Here is a 26,732-nt window from a genome sequence, read left to right as displayed (position 1 = left end):
TTTCTTTTCCCTTGAAAAGAGAAGGCCGAGGGGTGACCTAATTGAGCTCTTTAAAGTTATGAAAGGCTTTGATAGAGTAGACACAGAGGCCTCGATTTCTCCACAGGCAGTGAGATCGGAGCGGCCGGGGTTGAAGGAAAGTGGAAAACCCGCTTCTGACTCGAGCCTGCTCTCTGTCCCGAATGATTGGGCTTGTTAAGCCCCCCAGCCAATTAAGAGGAAGCCGGTCTGATGACAGCATTTGATGACGCGTCATCAGCCGGTTTTCTTAAAGGCACCATGCCCACATTGCTTTTGACAGTTGTGCTGTCAGTATTCTGCAGCATTGAGGTGCTGCACATACTGACACTGCTCAGAGGCACGGGACTGCACCCAGGCTCTCCCATCACTCCCTCCAAGTGCTTATGGAAGAAGTCACTGCACGCAGGGAGGTTCTCTTCCCTTCCCATGGGCAGACGTATGGCTTTGCAGTAACGTTTTGTGATCGACTGAGATCATTGAAAGGTTTGTGCCACTGCAGCCACCTTCCAAGTACCGCCAGGGAGAGGCACGCCGGCAACTAACGACGCCGATTGTATTTACGTCGGGCTTTCGGCTCTATCCCGACCCGTACGCCACGCCATAATAGCAACAGGTCACGGTGCAGCCCTGCCAGCAGCAGTAAGTATAAAAACCTGCAAAAAAAGTAAGTTAAAGTTTTTATTTTTTACTTTTTTTCAGCGATTCGATAGATAAGGGTCTTGTAAATGTTTTTGGAATGATTTTTTTTCCCCCCCCTCCCAAGGTCTCTCTCGCAGTGCTCTGGGTCCTGGACTAAATTTGGCAAAACTCGCGTTTTTGCACCGCGAATGCTTGTGCAACGCCCCCCTTACTGATGCTGGCGCAGACGTAAAGGCCTAAAGTTCAGGCTAAAAACGGTAGAGCAGTGCAAACACTAAGTTTCACGTATCGCTTCCGTTTTCGCCGAAAAACCCCGGAAGCTGAAAATCCGGCCAAAATATTTTAACTATGTTCAAAATAATGGGGTGAGGAAGAAGCAATCTTAAATGTGATGTCAAACAAGTACATAATTGGAAGAATTTTGTTGAACACCAACATCTAACGTAAAACACAGCTGCATTAATAGTTGAAGGCAAATGCGTTTCACCACAGCCAATCAATTTCAATTTGAGTTTATGCCTGGTGATAAGTGAAGCTGGTAACCAGACTGTAATTTCTTAATGCCAGCAAACTAATTACCCACATTCATAGATGTGGGCAATTTGACAGTTCTACACATTAGCTACACAACTGGAAAGTTGAAGAGTTTTCTGAGCAGTTTTTCTATGAATACAAGTTAAGACTAGTGATGGCAGCAATTATATTCTTACAACATAACCATTGGAACTATAGAAAAGATAGAAATCAGAACCAACGAAAGGGAACATATCCATAACAGACAGCAGCACGTCCATTCCCAGGTGGGGAATCACCCAAACCCAACATGAGAAATTTGAGATGCATTAATGCTTGAAGACCATGGCTTTTTTCACTTTTTATTTAGTTTATTTATCAGAACCAAAACAAACAATGTATGTTTCTGTATTGTCTCAATTTTGGTTCATATTTTTCAACATTAAAAAAAGATTTGAGTTACAAATCATCACCAATGCAATTATTTCAAACATTACACAAACATTTATTTACACACACTCAGTCACACACAGGTATTCACATATGCACACACACCATCGTACTAAACTTTTAAATACCTGTAGGTGATAATACATTTTGTTGAGCAATGATGCAGCACTGCAGCTACTGCACATGGAATGATTAAGACATGCTTCTTGTAAATAAAGAGGCGTTGAGCCAAATCAAATAACTCTGCTGGGCTATAAATCATAAACCTGAGAAGCCACGACTTTAACATATCAACCAAAAATACATTTGGGGATAGAATTTCCGCTTTGGATGCAGTCAGCAATCCGGGCGCAAATTGCACCAGTTTTCTAAAGTGAAACTATGGTTCAAGTTTCCACACAAGTCATTTGCATAATCACAAATCTTCCATGAAACAGTGCAATCAGGTAGTGTTTCAGAACATCATTGCTTATCTTTTCTCTCTTGCATTAAAAAAATATTCCTTGATATATTTAGGCTAATTTTTATTAACATAGTTGAAATTGGGTTTAATCACAAAAAATAAGATTTTTTTTTACAACTGAGAGTAACCCGATTTTAAATAACTAAAAACGAGTTTAATGAACTATACAGAACAAATTTACTCGTTTCATTGATGTACACTAGTCAGATTCTTAGTAAATTACATAAGAACATAAGAAATAGGAGCAGGAGTAGGCCATTTGGCCCCTTGAGCCTGCTCCACCATTCAATAAGATCATGGCTGATCCGATCTTGGCCTCAACTCCACTTTCCTGCACGCTCCCCATAACCCTTCACTCCCTTATCCTTCAAAAATCTGTCTATCTCCGCCTTAAATATATTCAATGACCCAGCCGCCACAGCTCTCTGGGGGTAGAGAATTCCAAACATTCACGATGCTCAGAGAGAAGAACTTCCTCCTCATTTCCATTTTAAAAGCAGCATTTACAATTTTACCAAATTTTTGACGGGTTTGCCATCCTTTGGAGAACACATCAGGTAAGTGGAGTCGGGTTCTCAGTGACTCTCTATCACTTTGACTGGTTGACAGCGGCAGAAGTGGGATAAAAGCTACCATTTCACAGCTGTTCACTTTCCAATGTTAGCAGGTTGAGGGTTTGGAAGAGACGTGTGAGCTGTATGCAGGTTGGAAGTGTTTGCAGTGAACTCTCTATCCACTGTCACCTCCTTGGAGCAACCTCTCTCACCATTGACAGCTCGCTTCTGTCATCTCAATCTCACCTTGGTCCTCAGAATGTCACCACAATCAACCCCAACATCACCAGGCACACCAGCAGCACCATCAACAACACCAAAATTCATCGCAGATAGACAGATTTTTGAAGGATAAGAGAGTGAAGGGTTATGGGGAGTGGGCAGGACACAGGGCATCAGCACCCGACCACATTGCTGCTCTGGAGGCTGGGGATGACCTCACCTTGGCCACATTTACTTCACTTCACACTGTACACCCTGACTGCCACATGATGCACCAGGTTGGCACCACCCCACACCAGCTCCATAAAGCACCCCTACAATGTCCAACCCATTCCTTTCACATTCATCACCATTGCGGGGGGTAACGTTATGTTGGGTGATGAGAGGGATGGGTGGGATGTCATAATGTAGAGAGAGGGATGGATGGACATAAGATAAGTTGGTGTGAGTAAGGATGTGCAGGAGTAGGGTAGGGAAGGCAGAGTGATGGGGATGTGATGAGAGGCACAGCAGGATGAGGTTGAGTGTGGTTTGCAGTAATGTTTCGTGATCTACTGAGATCATTGAAAGGTCTGTGCCAGCTTGTGCCCTCCTGTGCAACGTGCAACCAGGCTGCATTGGTGTCCTGGGGAGGTCTTTCCCACCCATTGGAAGGGAAGAGAACCTCCCTGCGTGCTGTGACTCTCTCCATAAGCATCTGGAGGGACTGATGGGAGAGCTTGGGTGCAGCCGTGTCCCTCTGTGCCGTGAGTGTCAGTGTTTACAGTACCTCAATGCTGCAGAATACTGACAGAACAACTGTCAAAGCGATGTGCGCATGGTCCCTTTAAGGAAACTGGCTGATGAAGCGTAATAAAATTACATCATCAGACTGGCTCCTATTAATTGGTTGGGAATCCTGCAGGGCGGGGCTTAACAAGTCCCAGCCGTGGAAGATTGCTGTGAACAGGCGGACTGGAGCCAAGGATGCCACCAACCCCGGCCGCACTGGAGTCGCCGTGCGCGGGTGCCAAAATCGCGGCCGTCATCCACAGCATTGTGGGGAGTGAGTTCCAGATTGCCACCATGTTTTGTGTTTCTTCATTTCGCTCCTCAATGGCCTAGCTCTAATTTTAAGATTATGCCTTCCCACAATCGGGATTCCTCGACCAGAGGAAATCGTTTCCCTCTATCTACCCTATCGAATTGCTGATCCAGCATTGAGGGCTATTCTGTAATACTTCACCTTTGTTGCCGCAACTAAAAGGGACTCGAAGGGATTGCTGATTTGACCTGAAATCTATTTTGCAAAGGCCAGTGTTAGTCTTTGAAGACTCCCAATAAGAATCATATTCAAATTCTTGCTTATCTATCAATTGTTGGGAAGGTTACTGTTAAATATTAAGAGTTCATTATTCCCCAATAACTGGCTACAGGTTATTAATAACAAAAGTTACATTTATTTCACTACTTTAAAAAAAAAGTTATGGATATGTTTTTGAAAAATGGATCTCATTTAGAATTTCATTCTTGTTGCTTTGTTCCCAGTACTATGTTCAATGAATCATATTTGGAGATCATCGCAGATTTACACATAGTGACACAATAACTAATGTATAAACTATGGGAATATGTCATATCGTGTGCCAATTTATTCAGGTTTAAATATCTATATTTATATATTTTGTAAACTGGCTACAAAATATATAAATATAGATATTTAAACCTGAATAAATTGGCAAGTATAGATACATTTATCTAATTTTCAATCTTTTCCCATTGTAATCCTGCAAGGTGGGCATCTTGGCGTAGAGTTTGCACTGAGTAATTGTCCTGAAATCAGCCAAACCAGCGCAAAGGATCAAGGAATTTCAAGCATAAGTTATGTCCAGCACAAATCTAGTTTCTGTGATTTTTGTGCCAGTGTTTAAAAAAATCGCGCTGGAAGCCGGCCCCACCCACAAGATTAGCCATGCCCCCAGATCAAATTAATGAGCATGGCAAGTCTCCGCCAATTGCGCCCATTTGTGGCCCTTCAAATTAAGCTTTGTTTAGGCAGAATGGCACAAGTAAGCACCTTTCAAAAAAATTTAAATATGTATTGATTGGACAAATCAAATTGGCAAAGGTAGCCTTGACAAGAGTTCATTGGGTGTATGTGGGATGGTTTCTTAGAACAATTAGTTGCGGAACCAACCAGGGAGCAGGCTATGTTAGATCTGGTAATGTGTAATGAGACGGGATTAATTAATGATCTCATAGTAAAGGATCCTCTTGGGAAGAGTGATCATAACATGGTAGAATTTCAAATTCAGTTTGAGAGTGAGAAAGCTAGGTCTCAAACTAGTGTTCTGAACTTAAATAAAGGCAATTACAAAGATATAATGGCAGACTTGGCTAAAGTGAACTGGGAAAATAGATTAAAGGGTAAGACAGTCGATAACCACTGGCAAACATTTAAGGAGATATTTCATAACTCTCAGCAAAGATATATTCCAGTGAGAAAGACTCTGAGAATGATGAACCATCCGTGGCTAACAAATGAAGTAAAGGATGGTATCAAATTGAATACAAAAGCATGCAATGTTGCAAAGAAGAGCAGAAGATTGGTAATTTTTTTTTAGAAACCAGCAAAGGACGACTAAAAAATAATAAAGAGGGAGAAGATAGTTTATGAGAGTAAACTAGCAAGAAATGTACAGGTATATAAAAAGGAAGTGAGTAGTTAAAGCAAATTTTTGGGCGCTATTGATGGCAATGGAAAGTCTCATCTTTGGTCCTTTAGAGGATGAGACGGTGGAATTAATAATGGGAAACAGGGAAATGGCAGAGACTTTGAACAAATATTTTGTATCAGTCTTCATGATAGAAGATGTTAAAAGCATCACAAAAAGTGATAATCAAGGGGCTAGTGTGTGTGTGTGTGTGGGGGGGGGGGGCGGGGGGGGAACTTAAAACAATCACCATCACTAGAGAAAAAGTACTAGCAAACTAATGGGACTAAAGGTGGACACGTCCCCTGGACCTGATGACCTGCATCCTCGGGTCTTAAAAGAAGTGGCTGCAGAGATAGTGGATGCATTGGTTGTAATCTACCAAAATTCCCTGGATTCTAGCGAGGTCCCAGCAGATTGGAAAACCGCAAATGTAACGCCCCTATTTAAGAAAGGAGGGAGACAGAAAGCAGGAAACTATAGACCAGTTAGCCTAACATCTGTCATTGGGGAAAAAACTGAAGTCCATTATTAAGGAAGTAGTAGCAGGACATTTAGAAAATCATAATGCAGTCAAGCAGAGTCAGCATGGTTTTATGAAAGGGAAATCATGTTTGACAAATTTGCTGGAGTTCTTTGAGGATGTTACAAGCAGGATGGATAATGGGAAACCAGTGGATGTGGTGTATTTGGATTTCCAGAAGGCATTCGATAAGGTGCCACATAAAAGGCTACTGCACAAGATAAAAGTGCATGGTGTTGGGGGTAATATATTAGCATGGATAGAGGATTGGCTAACTAACAGAAAACAGAGAGCTGCGATAAATGGGTCATTTTCCAGTTAGCAAACAGTAACTGGTGGGGTGCCGCAGGGATCGGTACTGGGGCTTCCACTATTTACAATCTATATTAATGATTTGGATGAAGGGACTGAGTGTAATGTAGTCAAGTTTTCTGATGATACAAAGATGGGTGGGAAAGCAAGATGCGGGGACACAAAAAATCTGCAAAGGGATATAGACAGGCTAAGTGAGTGGGCAAAACTTTGGCAGATGGAGTATAATGTGGGAAAATGTGAGGCTATCCACTTTGGCAGAAAAAATAAAAAAGCAAATTATTATTTAAATGGAGAAAAATTACACAATGCTGCAGTACAGAAGGACCTGGGGTCCTTGTGCATGAAACACAAAAAGTTAGTATGCAGATACAGCAAGTAATCAGGAAGGCAAATGGAATGTTGGCCTTTATTGCAAGCGGGATAGAGTATAAAAGCAGAGAAGTCCTGCTACATCTGTACAGGGTATTGGCGAGGCCACATCTAAGAGTACTGCACACAGTTTTGGCTTCCTTATTTGAGGGATATACTTGCATTGGAGGTAGTTCAGAGAAGGTTCACGAGGTTGATTCCTGAGATGAAGGGGTTGACTTATGAAGAAAGATTGAGTAGGTTGGATCTATATTTATTGGAGTTCAGAAGAATGAGAGGTATTGAAATGTATAAGATAATGAGGGGTCTAAACAAGGTAGATGCAGAGAGGATGTTTCCACTGATGGTGGAATCTAGAACTAGGGGGCATAGTTTCAGAATAAGGGGCCGCCCATTTAAAACTGAGATGAGGAGGAATTTCTTCTCTGAGGGTTGTAAATCTGTGGAATTCTCTGCCCCAGAGAGCTGTGGAGGCTGGGTCATTGAATATATTTAAGGTGGAGATAGACAGATTTTTGAGCGATAAGGGGATAAGGGGTTATGGGGAGCGGGCAGGGAAGTGGAGCTGAGTCCATGATCAGATCAGCCATGATCTTATTGAATGGTGGAGCAGGCTCGAGGGGCCGAATGGCCGACTCCTGCTCCTATTTCTGATGGATACTGCAGGAGGGTAATTTTCAAAATGGTGGCCATTCCATGAAAAATCGGCGACCGTTCCACTGCGCGGTGCGGCCGCCGATAACGGGCCTTAAGGGAAGGGGAAACTTCTGCCCCCTAGTGTCTGTGAAAATGATAATCTCCCATTAAAATCACAACTTCTGCTACATGCTTTTCCGATCTCCGTATTCAAACATATCCCCACTATTGCACTATGGCGAGGTTGCTGTCGACAACTCTTACCAGTCTCGCATTCTTTGCTGTTCCTTAACTTTACCAGTGCCTACTAGTATTTCCTCTGTCTGAAAGCCCTTCTTTCTAATGCAGTAATTGTGTCTTTTACCAATATTGATCCTTCTCCTCCTTTCTCAATTTCCCTGTCCTTTCTAAAGACCCTGTAGCCTGGAAAATACAGGTCCCAATTATGCTCAGCAGCAATCACACAGATTTAAGGTGGGAAGAAAATGGAGCCATTAGACTTGCAAAACCCGCAGTGATGTCTAATAAAAGAATAAAGGTAGCATATACATCCCCAAACAGTGGGCTGCAACAAGAAGCATGTAGCAGGTTGTAGCATGGCCACTGTAATGGCTACTACATCATAACCTTTAAGTTGAATTTGTGCTTCGAACACTTTTCTTATGCTATGTGCATTTGGCTCTTGCCTGTACTACATAAGAACATAAGAAATAGGAGCAGGAGTCGGCCATTTGACCCCTCGAGCCTGCTCCACCATTTAATAAGATCATGACTGATCTGATCATGGACTCAGCTCCACTTCCCTGCCTGCTCCCCATAACCTTTGACTCCCTTATTAATCAAAAATCTGTCTATCTCAGCCTTAAATTTATTCAAAGACCCAGCCCCCACAGCTCTCTGGGGCAGAGAATTCACGACCCTCTGAGAAGAAATTCCTCCTCATTTCCATTTTGAATGGGCGACCCCTTATTCTGAGACTATGGCCCCTAGTTCTAGATTACCCCACGAGAGGAAACATCCTCTCTGCATCTACCCTGTCAAGCCCCCTCAGAATCTTATACGTTTCAATAAGATCACCTCTCAGTTTTCTAAACTCCAATGAGTAGAGGCCCAACCTGCTCAACCTTTCTTCATAAGACAACCTCTTCATCTCACGAATCAATCTGGTGAACCTTCTCTGAACTGCTTCCAAAACAACTATATCCCTCCTTAAATACGGAGACCAAAACTGTACGCAGTACTCTCGGTGGTATACTATCAGTCAAGCTTTCCTCACTCAGCTGTCATTTGACTAAAATATGTTGGGTCAAGTTTATATCTAACTCCACGTACAAATCACTCAATTACAACAGGGTTTGAAGACAAATGTTCTCCAGAATTAAATACATCATTGCTGCTTCAGATCCATAAGTGCACACATGAAGTATCCAATGTGCAGAACTTTCCCCACTCTTTCCTTTCCATTTTTCTCTATGTTCCTGGCTATGCTAAAGGCTAGACCCCTTTGTGGAGTGTAGCTTCCACAGATCATGAGCACATCTAGCACCTTGCCCAAATGGCTATCGTGCACAAGTCCTAAAAGTGACCGTTGGGACACCTATTCTATGTTGGGCATCACAACATAACCCACTTGCACTTGCAGCAGGGGTCAGTCACTAGATACTGAACAAGAGCAGGAAATAACCAGGTAAACCTGAGGTACTGACGAGCTCCATTCTTATCACCCACTGAGATAAACTGCTTTTCAAGTTTTACAATCCAATATTTAAGGTGAAACAGCTCTTAAATTTTATTTTTCTTTGCCTTTTAAAGGATTTTCAAGATTGCATGTAAATTATTGAGGAGTTGGGAAAACAGTAAGAATCATATGAAGCATTTCACCTGAATGAAGGTCTTGATGTTCATCAAATTTTGCTTGAAACTGTTGCTCTGATTTTGTGGCACGAATAGTCCAAAGACCTTGAAGGGATGTAGATAGATGGGAGAACGCTGGGCTTCGAGCTGAATTAAACAACATATATTTCAATACTTTTCCATGGTAATTTTAACTATTGTTATATTTATAAAAAAACAAGCATCAGCCTAATGACTGGCAATATATTTAAAATCTTGGCTTGGTTGTATACTTTGTTATCGTGACTTTTCATCAAACTTGTGTGCCAAGTTAACTTGCTACAGAAACATTTTGCATTCATGTTTGCTTTTGTGACCACGGCAGAGGCGGGGGGGGTTAAAGGTTTGACTAGGGTGGCAGAGTTTTGGTGTGTGGGGGGGGGGGAATAGAAAAAGAGTGGAGGGCAGAGGTTTGGCAGTGAAGTGGGAGGGGCGCAGGGATTTGTTGAGGGGGGGGGAGGGGTAAGAGAGAGCCTGGTTTGCCAAAAGGGGGTGGCGGAGGTTTGGCGGGGAGGGGGCAGTGTTTCGGCGGGGGGGGGGGGCAATATAGTATTTCCACCCACTCATCCATGTTCATCCCAGTCCCAGCCCAAACTCATTTTCTGGGTCGGGTTGAGAGATGCACGGTTGACTATTACTGTCATCAAGAGGGAGTCCTCTCGTGCCAGCCAGGAAACTCCGGCAGGGATATCACTACTAGACCCTGAAGATCCAATGAGAGATCATCATCTATTGTATATTAAACAGTGTGGTCAGAACATTCCAGAAGTATTACACTTTGAACATTATGTGACAGGGTTACCTACAGTCGATATAATTAAGACAACTAGAACCCCACCCAAAAAACACATGGCATTTCTTTTTAAAGTTCTGTAAAAACAACTGGAGTCCTCTTTTTAAAAAATATGCTTCATGATTAATGTAAAAAAAACACACAGGTAAATTTAATTGAAACAAGCTGAAACTATCCACTACTGGCTCAAAGATAGTGATCAAAACTGGAGTCAGCAGGTTGTGGATCCAAGTCCCACTCCAGGGACTTGAGCACATAAATCTAGGCTGACACTCCAATGCAGTGTTGAGGGAGAGCTGCACTGTCAGAGGGGCCATCTTTCAGATGAGACGTTAAATCGAGGCCGCGTTTGCTCTCTCAGGTGGACGTAAAAGATCTTGTGGCATTGTTTTGAAGAAGAGCAGGGGAGTTATCCCCGGTGTCCTGGGGCCAATATTTATCCCTCAATCAACATAACAAAAATAGATTATCTGGTCATTATCACAATGCTGTTTGTGGGAGCTTGCAGTGTGCAAGTTGGCTGCCGCGTTTTCCACATTACAACAGTGACTACACTCCAAAAAAAAATACTTTATTGACTGTAAAGGGCTTTGAGACATCCGGCGGTTGTGAAAGGCGCTATATAAATGCAAGTCTTTTTTTTTCTTTCTTGCAGCGACCAACATTGGAAGATGTAAAAAAGCATGACAATGTCATCTCCTTTCCCCTCTACTCCACCTTCCTCTGCAACCTTGTCCTCCCTTCTCCCATTCCATTTAGCCTCTTCCCTCCCCTTGTTAACATAAAAAAGCTATCCTGAACACAGTTAAAAAAGTCACGGCCTGTAATTACATTTTCAGCGTTCTACTTACTGGTTGATTCCATGCGTTTAATGTCACGTGATGTTTCCAAGAAATAGCGCCGGAGGAAAAAGAACACAATGACAAGTGGAGTGATTGGAAGAAGTATCCAAGGAATGACAGATACTGCCACAGCTATCACACCCAAGATCTGCAGAAAAGTCTTTTAAAAAAAAAAAGCATTTACAGTTACTATCTCATGAACAACCCGTTAAATTACAATACAGTGGTACTCTGACTGGAAGATAATCAGTGGTCCACCACAATAAGGACGCACTGATTCGCTGTTAACAGGAGCAGAGCTGCTTTTGAATATTTCATTCGCCTTTCATCTCCTTTCTTTTCAATTTTTTAAAGAAAATTATTTATAATTTTAATTTTGAAGTGTTCCCAATTTTTAAATACTATTCATCCTGTTCATTTAAAGTCAAGTAAAACTACAATACAGTAATTACCTATTTTATCACAAACTGATTGATGCCCGGCTATACAATACTACCGACAGAACCCAGGGCCTACACTGTGATGGTATTGGGTCTCACGTCCCGTCTGGAACAATCGCTGCGGATGGTAGCTGTGCATTCAGATTAGCACTACTGTAGGTGAAAAAATAGTTTTAAGTAAAGAAACATTGACAGATCTGTGCTAGATGCCTGTAATTCTTCACACTGCCCCACCCCCTCATTTCATTTCAAGTCAAGTACCATTTGAGCTGGGTTTTGCTGTGTAATGAGAAAACCCAGTTGGTGTCAACAACAACCACTTGTATTTATATAGCACCTTTAATGTAGTGAAACGCCCCAAGGTGCTTCACAGGAGTGTTATGAGATAAAAATTTGACACCGAGCCGCATAAGGAGAAATTAAGGCAGGTGACAAGAGGTATGTTTTAAGGAGCGTCTTCAAGGAGGGTAGAGAGGCGGAGAGGTTTATGGAGGGTGTTCCAGAGCTTGGGGCCTAGGCAACAGAAGGCACGGCCACCGATGGTTGAGCGATTATAATCAGGGATGTGCAGGAGGGCAGAATTAGAGGAGCGCAGATAACTCTGGCAGTAGGGCTGTGGGGCTGGAGGAGATTACAGAGATAGGGAGGGGCAAAGCAGTGGAGGGATTTGTAAACAAGGATGAGAATTTTGAAATCGAGGCGTTGCTTAACTGGGAGCCACTGTAGGTCAGCGAGTACAGGGGGTGACGGGTGAGCGGGACTTGGTGCGAGTTAGGACATGGGCAGCCGAGTTTTTGATTACGTCTAGTTTACATAGAGTAGAATGTGGGAGGCCAGCCAGGAGTGCATTGGAATAGTCAAGTCTGGAGGTAACAAAGGCATGGATGAGGGTTTCAGCAGCGGATGAGCTGAGACAAGGGCGGAGACATGGAGACATAGAAACATAGAAAATAGGTGCAGGAGTAGGCCGTTCGGCCCTTCGAGCCTGCACCGCCATTCAATAAGATCATGGCTGATCATTCCCTTAGTACTCCTTTCCTGCTTTCTCTCCATACCCCTTGATCCCTTTAGCTGTAAGGGCCATATCTAACTCCCTCTTGAATATATCCGACTCTCTGCGGCAGGGAATTCCACAGGTTAACAACTCTCTGAGTGAAGAAGTTTCTCCTCATCTCAGTCCTAAATGATCTACCCCTTATCCTAAGACTGGGTCCCCAGGTTCTGGACTTTCCCAACATCGGGAACATTCTTCCCTATTCTAGCCTGTCCAGTCCCGTCAGAATCTTATATGCTTCTATGAGAACCCCTCTCATCCTTCTAAACTCCAGTGTATAAAGGCCCAGTTGATCCAGTCTCTCCTCATACGTCAGTCCAGCCATCCCTGGAATCAGTCTGGTGAATCTTCGCTGCACTCCCTCAATAGCAAGAACATCCTTCCTCAGATTAGGAGACCAAAACTGAACACAATATTCCAGGTGAGGCCTCACCAAGGCCCTGTACAACTGCAGTAAGACCTCCCTGCTCCTATACTCAAATCCCCTAGCTATGAAGGCCAACATACCATTTGCCTTCTTCACCGCCTGCTGTACCTGCATGCCCACTTTCAGTGACTGATGAACCATGACACCCAGGTCTCATTGCACCTCCCCTTTTCCTAGTCTGCCGCCATTCAGATAATATTCTGCCTTCGTGTTTTTGCCCACAAAGTGGATAACCTCACATTTATCCACATTATACTGCATCTGCCATGTATTTGCCCACTCACCTAACCTGTCCAAGTCACCCTGCAGCCTCTTAGCGTCCTCCCCATAACTCACACCGCCACCCAGTTTAGTGTCATCTGCAAACTTGGAGATATTACACTCAATTCCCTCATCTAAATAATTAATGTATATTGTAAATAGCTGGGGTCCCAGCACTGAGCCCTGCGGCACTCCACTAGTCACTGCCTGCCATTCTGAAAAGGAGCCGTTTATCCCGACTCTCTGCTTCCTGTCTGCTAACCAGTTCTCTTTCCACGTCAGTACATTACCCCAAATACCATGTGCTTTGATTTTGCACACCAATCTCTTGTGTGGGACCTTGTCAAAAGCCTTTTGAAAGTCAAAATACACCACATCCACTGGTTCTCCCTTGTCCACTCTACTAGTTACATCCTCAACAGGTGATGTTACGGAGGTGGAAATTGGCGGTCTTAGTTTTCCTGTGGATATGTGGTCAAATAAGACACCAAGGTTGTGAACAGCTTAGGTTTATCTCAGATGCTGGGGCGAGGGATGGAGTCAGTGGCTAGGGAATGGAGTTTGTGACGGGGACCAAAAATAATGGCACCGGTCTTCCCAATATTCAATTGGGGAAAATTTCTGCTCACCCAGAGTGTTGGACAAGCAGTCTGACAATTTAGAGACTGGAGGGGTCGAGAGAAGTGGTGGAGAGGTAGAGCTGGGTGTGGTCAGCGTGCATGTGGAAACTGATGCTGTTTTCTGATGATGGCGCCAAGGGGCAACATGTAGATAGATCCCTGGGGAAAAACCAGAGGTAACGATGCGGGAGTGGGAAGAGAAGCCGTTGCAGGTGATTCTCTGACTACGATTAGACGGATAAGAATAGAACCAGGCGCGTGCAGTCCCTCCCAGCTGGACGATGGTGGAGAGGCATTGGAGAAGGATGGAGTAGTCAACCGTGTCAAAGGCTGCAGACAAGTCCAGGAGGATGAGGAGCGATAGCTTGCCTTTGTGACAGTCACAAAGGATGACATTTGTGACTTCGATGAGAACCGTTTTGGTCCTGTGGTAGGGATGGAAAGCGGATTGGAGGGATTCAGACATGGAATTGTGTCAGTGGAAATGTAGGGGAATTGGTTTCCTTAACCTGACGGCAAATATTTTCATGTGTCCAACGATGTTGTTAGTTCCCCAAGCGGGGTGGGGGAGGTATTTATATCATGATACGCAGCTGACTAAAGAAATGATTGAAGAGATAGGACAGGGCTCTGCGAGCCTCTTGCCCAAATCTTCTATAGTTCAATAGAGTCAGGGACGGTTTCATTAGACTGGAAACTAGCTCATATAGTTCCTATTTTCAAAATAGGGGCAAATCAGAGCCAGGGAACTACAGGCCTATCAGCCTGACATCCATTATTGGGAAGAGGCTAGAAGGGATGGGAAGAGATGCCCTATATGATCACTGGGAAAGGGAAGGGCCCAGCAGAAATTCATAACACCGCTTCCAAAAAAATAGGAAATACTGTACAAATTTGATTAGTTTTTTTTTGAGGACGTGACTAGAAACATAGAAATTAGGTGCAGGAGCAGGCCATTCGGCCCTTCGAGTCTGCACCGCCATTCAGTAAGATCATGGCTGATCATTCAACCTCAGTACCCCTTTCCTGCTTTCTCTCCATACCCCTTGATCCCTTTGGCCGTAAGGGCCACATCTAATTCCCTTTTGAATATATCTAACGAACTGGCCTCAACAACTCTCTGCGGTAGAGAATTCCACAGGTTAACCACTCTGAGTAAAGAAGTTTCCCCTCATCTCGGTCCTAAACGGCTTATCCCTTATTCTTAGACTGTGATCCTTGGTTCTCGAACTCCCCAGCAACGGGAACATTCCTCCTGCCTCTAACCTGTCCAATCCCGCCAGAATTTTATATGTTTCTATGAGATCTCCTCTCATTCTTCTAAACTCCAGTGGATACAAGCCCAGTTGATCCAGTCTCTCCTCATATGTCAGTCCTGCCATCCCAGGAATCAATCTGATGAACCTTCGCTGTACTCCCTCAATAGCAAGAATGTCCTTCCTCAGATTAGGGGACCAAAACTGCACACAATATTCAAGGTGTGGCCTCACCAAGGCCCTGTACAACTGCAGTAAGACCTCCCTGCTCCTATACTCAAATCCTCTCGCTATGAAGGCCAACATGCCATTTGCCTTCTTCACCGCCTGCTGTACCTGCATGCCAACTTTCAATGACTGATGTACCATGACACCCAGGTCTCGTTGCACCTCCCCTTTTCCTAATCTGTCACCATTCAGATAATGTTGTTGTTGACATTTTTCAACTGACCTCAGGGTAGTGGTGAGGCAAATCCAGTCGACATTCTCTACCTGCACTCTCAGAAAGCCTTTGATAAAGTCATTCACGCTAGGTTACTTCACAAGTAGAATCTTGTGCTATCAGTAGAAATTTGAAACGCTGGATTAGGAATTGGCTCTAATCCCTCAGCCAACAAGTTGTAGTTAACAGAACAGCCTGGAGATACATCATTAGTGATGGCCCCCAGGGATCGATCCTAGGCCAGCTACTGTGCACTTTCTTTACAAATGGCACAAACAGTGGTGTTGGGAGTATGGTTAAGTAAGTTCGGAGAGGACACAAAACTCTGTGCAAAGATTAAAACAGTAGGACTGCAATCAAATCCAAAACATTTAAATGTTCTCGGGGAGTAGGCTATACAATGTCAAATCGCAGTTAATTTGGATAAATGTAGTGTCATGCATGTTGTTTGGGCCAACACGGAATACACGTATCCTTTACAGGGAACAATACTGAAAGGAGCTGAGAGAGATAAAGATCTAGGTGTTATTGTGCACAGATCACTGAAGGTTCATGACCAATGAATCGGAGGTACTGTGTCCCCCCACATGGTGGTGATATAATGGCCTTGGAAAAGTTCCAGAGGAGAGCTACAAGATTGATTCCTAGCTTAAAGCACAACAGCTACTCAGATAGGCTCAAGGACCTTGGTCTATTTACTTTAAAGTAGCATAGACATAAAGGTGACCTGTTGAGGTCTATAAAATAATTCGGCCTGGATATTCCAGTATTACAGATTGGGGAGGACCAGGGGACAGAGTTTAAACTATGCAAGCGTAGAAATAAACTGGATGTGAGGAAATTATTCTTTCCCCCGACAGTAGTGAGCCTCTGGAACATATTGCTGGCTGGTATGGTGGATGCTGACTCTCTCTATACCTTCAAGGAGGGAGCTGGACTGCTTCTTGATTGGGGCAGAGGTTGCATCATATAGCAGGTAAGTGTCGTTATAGCTAACAATTGGTCTCCTGGAGCAGAATTTTCCAACGTATTTTTTCCTGGCCCTGGGCTTGTTCGCTGTTTTTGCACCCCCTCCTTTCCTCTGCCGCACAGTTGGTGGAAGAGCTTGGGACTCTGAATTATCTTCCTGAACTCCTAGTCTTACCATCTATATCTTCCCCGTCAGAAGCCTCCTCAAAAACCTGCTTTCTCAACTGCACCATTCATCATCTCCCTTAATTTCTCTCCGATATCCTGCTCCGTGTCCTCTGATCTCTTGTAGTGTCTTCGGTTATTTATTTTGTGAAAGGCACTATACAAGTAAAAGTTGCTGTAAATATTTGAATGCAAGTGAGCAGAGCACATGTTTAATGTACCATTTACTGGTTACTGTACTAGCTGGTAATTTCCTCCCGAGCATTAGGACATGGGGCAGGTGGTATTCAGATGTAAGCACAGATCAGTTAATCTTGCTGGGAATGTAGCAAGTAAAACCACTGATTAGTAATAGACATTTAGCCACAGACTATTAGCAACTTTATAATTGAAACCATATTTTCACCTGCAGTGACACCAATATGCAGAGTGTTAGCGAGAAGTTCTTCACTCTCCGATGCCCGCTAATCAGTGTCTCTCCCTCCTCCCTACAATGTGTATGCTTCTCAATTGACCCCCATAAACATTTTCATAGGCAAGGAAGAATGCGGATAATGGAAACACAGATAATCGAGGTAACACTGAACTACAAAGTACAGCTCACGTTATTGATGAAAACCATAAGGGTGTGATCCTGAAACCAAGTTTCAAATGTCAAGGAGGAGAAAAAAAATTAAGTGAACTTTAATGACAGGTACTATTATTGTTCATTCATAAAACCTCAACATGCCAGATTTTATTACCAGGCATATTTCTTACTGTTAGTCTAATCATTCTTAGACTTTCTAGCATCTGCTAATGCTGTAGATTTGCCCCTGGCAAGAAACAAGACCATTATGCATTGTTATTTTTTTATCCTCAGGTATTAAAAGGACAATGATGTATACTTAACTTTTCACAAAATGACCTTACTCTTGAATAGACTGAATAAAAGGTTTTCTACTGTGAATTACAACTTAATGTACCAACTCTCTTGATAGCTTAAGGAACTTAAATATTAACTCAATGAACAAAAACTACAGATCAATCATGAATTTCGTACAACTATTTTTATATTTAGTCTACTGCTTATTGCAAATCTTAGCTAAAGGTTCTTAAATATCTTGAGATTGTCAGAGAGATTGGCATTTCCTAATCCTGCACTCTGATTTCAGCCATCCTCAGGGCATCATCAGTTCTGTTTTAACTAACATGGAGCCATTATGTGCTGACTGCTTAATTTACTGTCTAGGAGTCATGACGATGTATGACAGCTCAAGATTTATGAATGTATTAAATACTAAAAAGGTCTTATTATACTAATACCAATATTTTATTAATTCTGAATTCTGGTTTGACAACAGTATCTATTTCTGCACACCAAATGTAACCTCTGCTGCATTAATAGTTATCACAGAACATAGTGCTATAAATCACACATTCATATATTTTGTGGAACATTGGAAGGTTTTAGACAAGAGACATGCATCCTGCACCATGAAAGTCATTGCCGATATCAGGCTATCTTTCCACCTATATTCTCTATTCTTGTTCCAAGGAATAAATAAAAATGATGCAAGAATTACTCAAGAAGTCTTAAAATGGATACCTACGAACTCTGGATCCAGTTGTGATTATTTGGTATTTAAAGCTGTATTTACACAGTTACTCATTTAGTTGAGATTCCTGGAGGCTGGCATTGACAAACTGGCTCCTTGTGTTTGCACTAAGTTTATCCCAGTGGCAGAATCATAGATTGAATGCAAATACAGGAAAATAGCACATGAAGGCTAGTCTCCAGGAATTCAAACTAAACAAGTACAAGTGTAAAAGCAGCAGAAACCCCAGCTTCCAAAAGGCCACATGAATGTGTTGAACCTTGTGTTTGCCCCACCTTGAGCTCTGTTCAGTCAATCATCTACATAGGGCTGTACATTCTGGAGTTGTGCATGTTAGCAGGAGATCAAGGAGATTACTTTAATATAGAATCTCAGAAATGTTCTATGCTGACAATTAACAGCCCCACTGAATTACATGTTTTTCAAGTAAAAAATCTTTTCCATCTAGGTGAGAACCATCAATACTACCATTACAGGCCCTCAATGCTGACATTTATTATTCCCAGGTCCATATACTACAAACAGATGCAGAGTAAATATCCCTTTCCTCCATGTAATAATGGGTCTTCAGCCTCAGAAGGGAACTCCTGACTACACCGGACTGTGAGCAGTTTTTAATTCCAATACCAGCCACCCTTATCTTTTTTCTAAGCAGGACTACCAATTTAGTCCAAACTTTTGCTGAATTGCAGGCAGTTTTATTCAGTGAAGCCATGGCTACTGAATATTTGGCTTGCTTAGGTCAATTATGGCTGACAGATAGAAAGCATCGGCTAGATCAGGGATGGGCAATTATTTGGGCTGGAGGGCCACTTAAGTTTTGGTGAGCTGTTGAGGGCGGCCCACCAGTGATGCACCAATCACGTCGGCTGATCCTCAGCTCCTGCCGCTGGAAGATACTGCGCATGGGCAGCTGCACACTGGCCGGCCACACAGCAAATGTAAAGGGACCGCGTGCTAAAATAATTACATGAACATAAATTCAGATATTGTCAGATGCTATCTTATACACACAACATGTACTCGATACTGCTTAGAAATCAATTAAAGATAAAAGTTGAAAATGTTGTGGTATTTTCTGGTCTCTGTAAATTAGTGCTGTGAAATAGAACTGTACCCTCTTTACAGCATCAATTTCCCACCTCAGTCATCCTTTTGTCCCTTTGCAAAGATTACTATTGCCGTCCCAATTGGTGCCAGATGAGAACTCCCCAGCCATTGTATTCTGGGTACTGGGAAAGGAGATGCAGCCCCGGTCACTTTCTTCAGTAAAAGATTTGTGGAGATGAGCAGCCATGACTCTGCTCACAAATGTATTGGGCATATTCGAGTACGCAGTGCATTCTGGGTACGCACATCCGCTATTGGGGCCCAGAATTATGCAACGGATCCTTTTAAGATCGGGCCAGGAAGAATCGCTTTTCAAATTATTAATTTGAATTAAGTATTACCATGGTTTTTCCTTGGCTGCAGTTTGGGTCTGTCTCTGACCCGAGAAGGGAAAGTGGATAGACGAATGTGCAGCTCAAGCTCCGGCTCGTGTTCTATTCCTGCCCCATCCAGCAGGCCGGGTAGAATGACCTGGTGGGCTGGATATGGCCCCCGGACCGTATTCAGCCCACCACTGGACTAGATTCAAAACCAGTTATTGAGACCTGCTTGGACCCTAAATACCATGAAAAGGTTCACAATCATCCTGTAACTGTTAACACTTTTGAATTTCATCATCATAGGCAGTCCCTCGCCATTGAGGAAGACTTGCTTCCACTCTAAAAATGAGTTCTTAGGTGAGTGCTTCTCGTATTGGACTGTTCACAGTCCCAGTCACAGGTGGGACAGATAGTGGTTGAGGGAAGGGTAGTTGGGACTGGTTTGCCGCACGCTCCTTCCGCTGCCTGCGCTTGGTTTCTGCATGCTCTCGGCGATGAGACTCGAGGTGCTCAGCGCCCTCCCGGATGCATTTCTTCCACTTAGGGCGGTCTTTGGCCAGGGACCCCCAGGTGTTGGTGGGGATGTTGCTCTTTATCAGGGAGGCTTTTGGGGTATCCTTGTAACGTTTCTTCTGCCCACTTTTGGCTCGTTTGCCGTGAAGGAGTTCCAAGTAGAGCACTTGCTTTGGGAGTCTTGTGTCAGGCATGTGAACAATGTGACCTGTCCAGCGGAGCTGATCAAGTGTGGTCAGTGCTTCAATGCAGGGGATGTTGGTCTGGACAAGGACGCTAATTTTGATGCGTCTGTCTTCCCAGGGGATTTGCAGGATCTTGCAGAGACATCGTTGGTGGCATTTCTCCAGCGACTTGAGGTGTCTACTGTACATGGTCCATGTAAGAACCATACAGGAGGGCGGTTATTACTACAGCCCTGTAGACCAAGAGCTTGGTGGCAGATTTGAGGGCCTAGTCTTCGAACACTCTTTTCCTTAGACGGCCGAAGGCTGCACTGGAGGCGGTGTTGAATCTCGTTGCCAATGTCTGCCCTTGTTGATAAGAGGCTCCCGAGGTATGGGAAATGGTCCACGTTGTCCAGGGCCGCGCCGTAGATCTTGATGACTCGGGGGCAGTGCTGTGCGGCGAAGACAGGCAGGTGGAGGACCTTTGTCTTACGCATGTTTAGCGTAAGGCCCATGCTTTCATAAGCCTCAGTAACTACGTCGACTATATCCTGGAGTTCAGCCTCTGTATGTGCGCAGACGCAGGCGTCGTCCACATACTGTAGCTCGACGACAGAGGTTGGGGTGGTCTTGGATCTGGCCTGGAGGCGGCGTAGGTTGAACAGCTTCCCACTGGTTCTGTAGTTTAATTCCACTCCAGCGGGGAGCTTGTTGGCTGTGAGGTGGAGCATGGCGGCGAGGAAGCTTGAGAAGAGGGTTGGGGCAATGATGCAGCTCTGTTTGACCCCGTTCCGGACGTGGATTGGGTCTGTGATGGATCCGTTGGCAAGGATCATGGCCTGCATGTCGTCGTGGAACAGGCGGAGGATGGTGATGAACTTTTGGGGGCAGCCGAAACATGGAGGAGGCAGCTCCACAGATCCTCACAGTTGACAGTGTCAAAGGCCTTTGTAAGGTCAAAGAAGACCATGTACAAGGGTTGGTGCTGTTCCCTGCATTTTTCTTGCAGCTGTCGCGCTGCAAAAATCATGTCCGTTGTAACCCATAGGGGATGAAATCCGCACTGTGACCCCGGGAGGAGCTCCTCGGCCACAGGGAGAAGACGGTTGAGGAGAACTCTAGCGACAACTTTCCCAGTGGCTGATAACAGGGAGATTCCTCTGTAGTTGCCGCAGTCGGACTTGTCCCCCTTTTTAAAGATGGTCACGATCACTGCATCTCTGAGATCTCCCGGCATGCTCTCCTCCCTCCAGATGAGAGATGAGGTCATGTATTCGCGCCAGTAGTGCCTCTACGCCATACTTTAGTGCCTCAGCGGGGATTCCATCCGCTCCCGTAGCCTTCTTGTTCTTAAGCTGCCTTATGGCTTTTTCTACCTCGTGCAGGGCTGGAGTTTTACCGAGTTGGTGGCGGGTTGCATGCTGCGGGATGGAGTCGAGGACACTCGATTCAAAGGCAGAGTCTCGGTTGAGGAGATCCTCGAAGTGCTCCTTCCAGCGGGCCCTGACTGCCTCGGTGTCCTTGGTGAGTGTTGCCACATTCTTGGCCAGCAGTGGGGTGGGGCCTTGGGAGTTTGGACCGTAGGTGGCCTTGACTGCGATGAATCCTCGCACATCATGGCTGTCGGCCAGCTGCTGTATCTCCTGTGCTTTCTCCATACACCACCTGTTCTTTAGGTCCCGGGTTTTTTGTTGGACCTCTGTAATGCTGCCTTGCTGCTCCTGAGTTGGGTTTGCACCGTGAAAAGGTTCACAATCATCCTGCAACTGTTAACACTTTTGAATTTAGCACGGAGTCACTCAACCAAATTCTCCACATGGACGAAACCCCAATATTAAAAATAAGTACAGAAGTACTTATTACCCTGTGTTCACCGACGCCACAACTCAACATGCTCAAAATAATCAAATCTGGATGTAGATAATTTCATGAAATGTTTAATGTGAGAAAGTAATTCTCATTTCATTTCTGAACAGCCCTTTATTATGTTGTATTTCATTGCAGAATGAGGGTGCACTGAATATGCTAATCAAGGGCCAATGCTTGTTTTAGGACACAGATGACAAATTCGGCAGAAACTGGGCAAAACATGGACCCAACACGTTCCACTCAGTTTTTCCAGGTGTACTGTGGATTAACTAGCAGTACAGGAAGTTATCCTTTTGGCTCCTCACCAATACTGTGGGCCGTAGCTGGCCCTCCCGTTTGCCTCCACCCAACGCCCCCATTCCAGGATTTACACGCAGGGCTATGTTGACGTCCAAGGAGACGATCAGGATGCCCGATTGGCATCTGCAACTCGCCACTATTATGTAGATGATGTCCAATTACTTTCTTTGTATCCTTTTGTTGCATTCCATAACTCTCCCAAGTCTGATAAATTTCCACTATTCATAAGAACTGGGATCAGAAGTAAGCCATATATAGCCCCTCAAGCCTACTCCACCATTCAATAAGATCACGGCTGATCTTCTACCTCAACTCCACTTTCCCGCCCGATACCCACATCCCCTCATTCCCCTATCGATCTCAGCCTTGAATACACAACGATTCAGCATCCAGCCCTCTGGGGCAGAGAATTCCAAAGATTTACAACCCACTGACTGAAGAAATGCCTCCTCATCTCAGTCCTAAATGGCCGACCCCTTACCCTGTGACTGTGACCCCTGGTTCTAGACTCCCCAGCCAGGGGAAACATCCTCCCTGCATCTACCCATTCAATTTCCCTCAGTATCTTGTATGTTTCAATGAGATCACCTCTCATTCTTCTAAACTCCAGAGAGTATAGGCCCAATCTGCTCAATCTCTCCTCAGAGGACAACCCTCTCATCCCAGGGATCAATCGAGTGAACCTTCACTGCACCACCTTTAAGATAGCTTCCATCCCAGGGTTTTAAAGGAAGTAGGGGAGCACATTGCAGATGCCCTAACTATAATCTTCCAAAGTTCTCTTGATTCAGGAACTGTCCCTTTAGATTGGAAAATTGCACACGTCACTCCACTATTTAGGAATGGCAAGGGAGGGAAACCGGGGAATTAGACCAATTAGACTAACATCTGCTGCCAGGAAATTACTAGAGTGTATAAGAGACTGTTAACTCAGGTAGAAACCCACGGAATTGAGGGCAAATTATTGAACTGATTAGGAAATTGGCTGAGAGGCAGGAGACAGGCAGCAGGGATAAGGGGTAGGTACTGAAATTGATGGCATGTGACTAGTGGTGTCCCGCAGAGATCAGTGTTAGGGCCTCAACTATTTATGGTATTTATTAATGACTTAGATGATGGCATAGAAAGTCATATATCCAAATTTGCCGATGGCACAAAGAGGTGGCATTGTATGCAGTGTAGGGATATCAACAGATTAAGTGAATGGATAAAATTGTGGCAAATGGATTTCAATGTTGGCAAATGTGAGATCATCCACTTTGGACCAAAAAAGGATAGAACACGGCACTTTCTAAATAGTGAAAAGCTAAAAACAGTGGAGGTCCAGAGAGACATAGATCATTAAAATGCCATGAACAGATGCAGAAAATAATAAAAAAGGCTAATGGAATGCTGACCTTTATAGCTAGAGGACGAGAATACAAGGGGCAGAAGTTATGCTGCAGCTGTGCAAAGCCACACCTGGAGCACTGTGAGCAGTTCTGGGTACCACACCCTTGGGAGGATATATTGGCCCTGGAAGGAGTGCAGCGTAGGTTTACCAGAATGATACTCGGACTTTAAGGATTAAGTTACGAGGAGAGATTACAAAAATTAGCGTATTCCCTAGAATTTAGGTTAAGGGATGATCTGTTTAAGTTTTCAAGATATTAAGGGGAACAACCAGGGTAGAGAGAAACTTTTTCGTTGGTTGGTGATTCTCGGACTAGGGGGCATAGCCTACAAATTCGAGCCAGATCTTTCAGAAGTGAAATTAGAAACATTTCTACACACAAAGGGTGGCAGAAGTTTGGAACTCTTCCGCAAACGGCATTTGATGCAAGATCAATTGTTAATTTTAATCGGTGATTGAAGGCTTTTTGTTAACCAGATATTAAGGGACATGGGCTAAAGGTGGGTAAATGGAGTTTGATCGCAGATCAGCCATGATCTAATTGAATGGCAGAACAGGCTCGAGGGGCTGAATGGCTTCCTCCTGTTCCTATGTTCATAGGATATACAAGCAGAGAAACAGACCATTCGGCCCAACCAGTCCATGGCAGCGTTTATGCTCCACGCGAGCCTCCTCCAGTCTTTCCTCATCTAAATCTAGCAGCATAACCCTCTATTCCCTTCTCCCCTTAAATACATCGATACTATTCGCCTCAACCCCTCCCTGTGGCAACGAGTTCCACATTCTCACCACTCTCTGGGTAAAGAAGTTTCTCCTGAATTCCCGATTTGATTTCTTGGTGACGATCTTATATTGATGGCCTCTAGTTATGCTCTTCCCCACAAGTGGAAACATTCGCTCAAAACCTTTCATCATTTAAAGACCTCTATTAGGTCACCCCTCAGCCTTCCTTTTTCAAGTGAAGAGAGACCCAGCCTGTACATCCTTTTCTGATAGGTATAACCTCGCATTTCTGGTATCATCCTTGTAAATCTTTGCTCCCTTTCCAGTGCCTCTATCCTTTTTATAATATGGCGACCAGAATTGTATGCAGTACTCCAAGTGTGGTCTAACCAAGGTTCGATACAGGTTTAACATAATTCCCTACTTTTCAACTCTATCCCTCTAGAAATAAACCCTAGTGCTTGGTTTGATTTTTTATGGCCTTGTTAACCTGAGTCATAACGTTTAGCAATTTGTGTATTTGTACCCCGAGATCCCTTTGTTCCTCTGCCCCACCCAGACTCGCACCCTCCCAGTAATAAGTGACCTCCCTATTCTTCCTACCAAAATGTAAACCTCACATTTATCTGTGTTGAATTTCATTGACCAATTATATGCCCATTCTACAAATTAAGGTCGTCCTGTAACATGTTGCAGTCAACCTCAGTATTAACCATCCCCCAATTTGGTGTTATCCGCAAATTTAGAAATTGTGTTTTTGATTCCAAAGTCTAAATCGTTAATATAAATTGTGAATCACAGTGGTCCCAGCACTGATCCTTGTGAGACATCACTACCCACCTTCTGCCAGCCTTTACCTCCACTTTCTGTCTTGAAGCCAGCTAGCGATCCATTCTGCTACTTGTCCTCTGACTCTGCATTTTCTGACCTTGTTCATCAATCTATTATGTGGCACCTTATCGAAGACCTTTTGAAAATCTTGATAAATCACATTTACTGCATTACCCTTGTCTACTCTCTGTTATCTCTTCAAAAAATTCAATGAGATTTCCCTTTTGAAATCCATGCTGACTATTCATTTTTACATTTCTGGCTCCCAGATGTTATTCTAATTTCTCCTTTAGTCGGGATTCCATTATTTTTCCTACCAACGATGTTAAGCTGACTGGTGTATAGTTCCCTGGACATGTTCTATCTCACTTAAGTATAAGTATTATGTTAGCTACCCGCCAGCTCTCTGGCACTATGGGCTGGATTTGGGGCTTTTGCGATTTTGTGGCGTTAAATGCGACGGAGCCTGAAAATAGTTTGCGCCTTCGACTACAAGATTCGCCAAAAATTTAAGATGAAGGAGCGTTGGTGTTAACTCATGCGTTGCACAACGCAATTTGTGCGCCAGAGCCAAAACTCGCAGCGGTAAAGGAGGCGGCCATTTTGCACGTGCCGTTCCTCTCTCCTCCCCCGCCCCGCCCGGGCGTAAACGCTAATTCCGGGTACGATAGCTTCCTGCGCGCATATAAACCGCCCCACTTCAGCAGAGATGGAGGAGCAGGAGGGAAGGCAGTGAGCCAGGCGCTTCTCAAATGAAGCCACTGAGGCCTTAGTGCACTCTGTTGGGAGGAGGTGGTCCTCACTCCATCTTGCTGGGGGACTGAGACCACTGGCACCAAAAGACTGTGGAAGGAGATTGCCCAGACGGTCTCCGCAGCACACACTGTGCCCAGAACTGGCACACAATGTGGGAAAGTGTTCAGCGACCTTAGCAGATTCGTCAGGGTGAGTACCACTCACATTTATGTATGCCCCCTATCCTTCCGTCACGAATCTCAGACACTTTGTGAAATCTTTCATGCATACGGTCCCTCTCAAAAGTCTTGCAGTCTGTGGGGTGGGTTTCACAACACATAAGAAAGATGAAGGATGATTTCTCTACCTATTGCCTGCTAGTGATCGATGCTCATAAACTTGGTCCGTAATCATTGAGAACCTTCCTCAAAATACACTCCCACTGCTGCTATGGGTTCCATAAAGATCACCTGCAGCCCCCGTGTTACATCCCTTTCACCTCCTAACAATCGCTCACAAAGCTCATGCAACATCCACAGATTGAAGTGAAGTCATTTGAACATCCACACAGTCTCACCTATTGAAGTATGGTAGGCATATGTGGCACAACAGG

The 26,732-nt window shown here is 44.2% G+C and overlaps 1 protein-coding gene across 1 annotated transcript in view; it reads right to left on the bottom strand.

Annotated features, from left to right (window-relative positions):
* abcc4 (ATP binding cassette subfamily C member 4 (PEL blood group)) overlaps positions 1 to 26,732 on the bottom strand; it is a 443,243-nt gene that overhangs the window by 101,991 nt on the left and 314,520 nt on the right. Inside the window, exons 20-21 of the mRNA XM_070892652.1 lie at positions 10,936 to 11,086; positions 9,280 to 9,399 (exon numbers count right to left, since the gene is read on the bottom strand). Coding sequence (XP_070748753.1) covers positions 9,280 to 9,399; positions 10,936 to 11,086 — 271 coding nt within the window. The remainder of the gene's footprint in view (positions 1 to 9,279; positions 9,400 to 10,935; positions 11,087 to 26,732) is intronic.

Source organism: Pristiophorus japonicus, chromosome 10 (assembly GCF_044704955.1).
Source record: "Pristiophorus japonicus isolate sPriJap1 chromosome 10, sPriJap1.hap1, whole genome shotgun sequence".
Classification (NCBI taxonomy): domain Eukaryota; kingdom Metazoa; phylum Chordata; class Chondrichthyes; family Pristiophoridae; genus Pristiophorus; species Pristiophorus japonicus.
The sequence above is the reverse complement of the archived record's forward strand: the minus strand, read 5'-3'. Positions and strand labels throughout refer to the sequence as shown.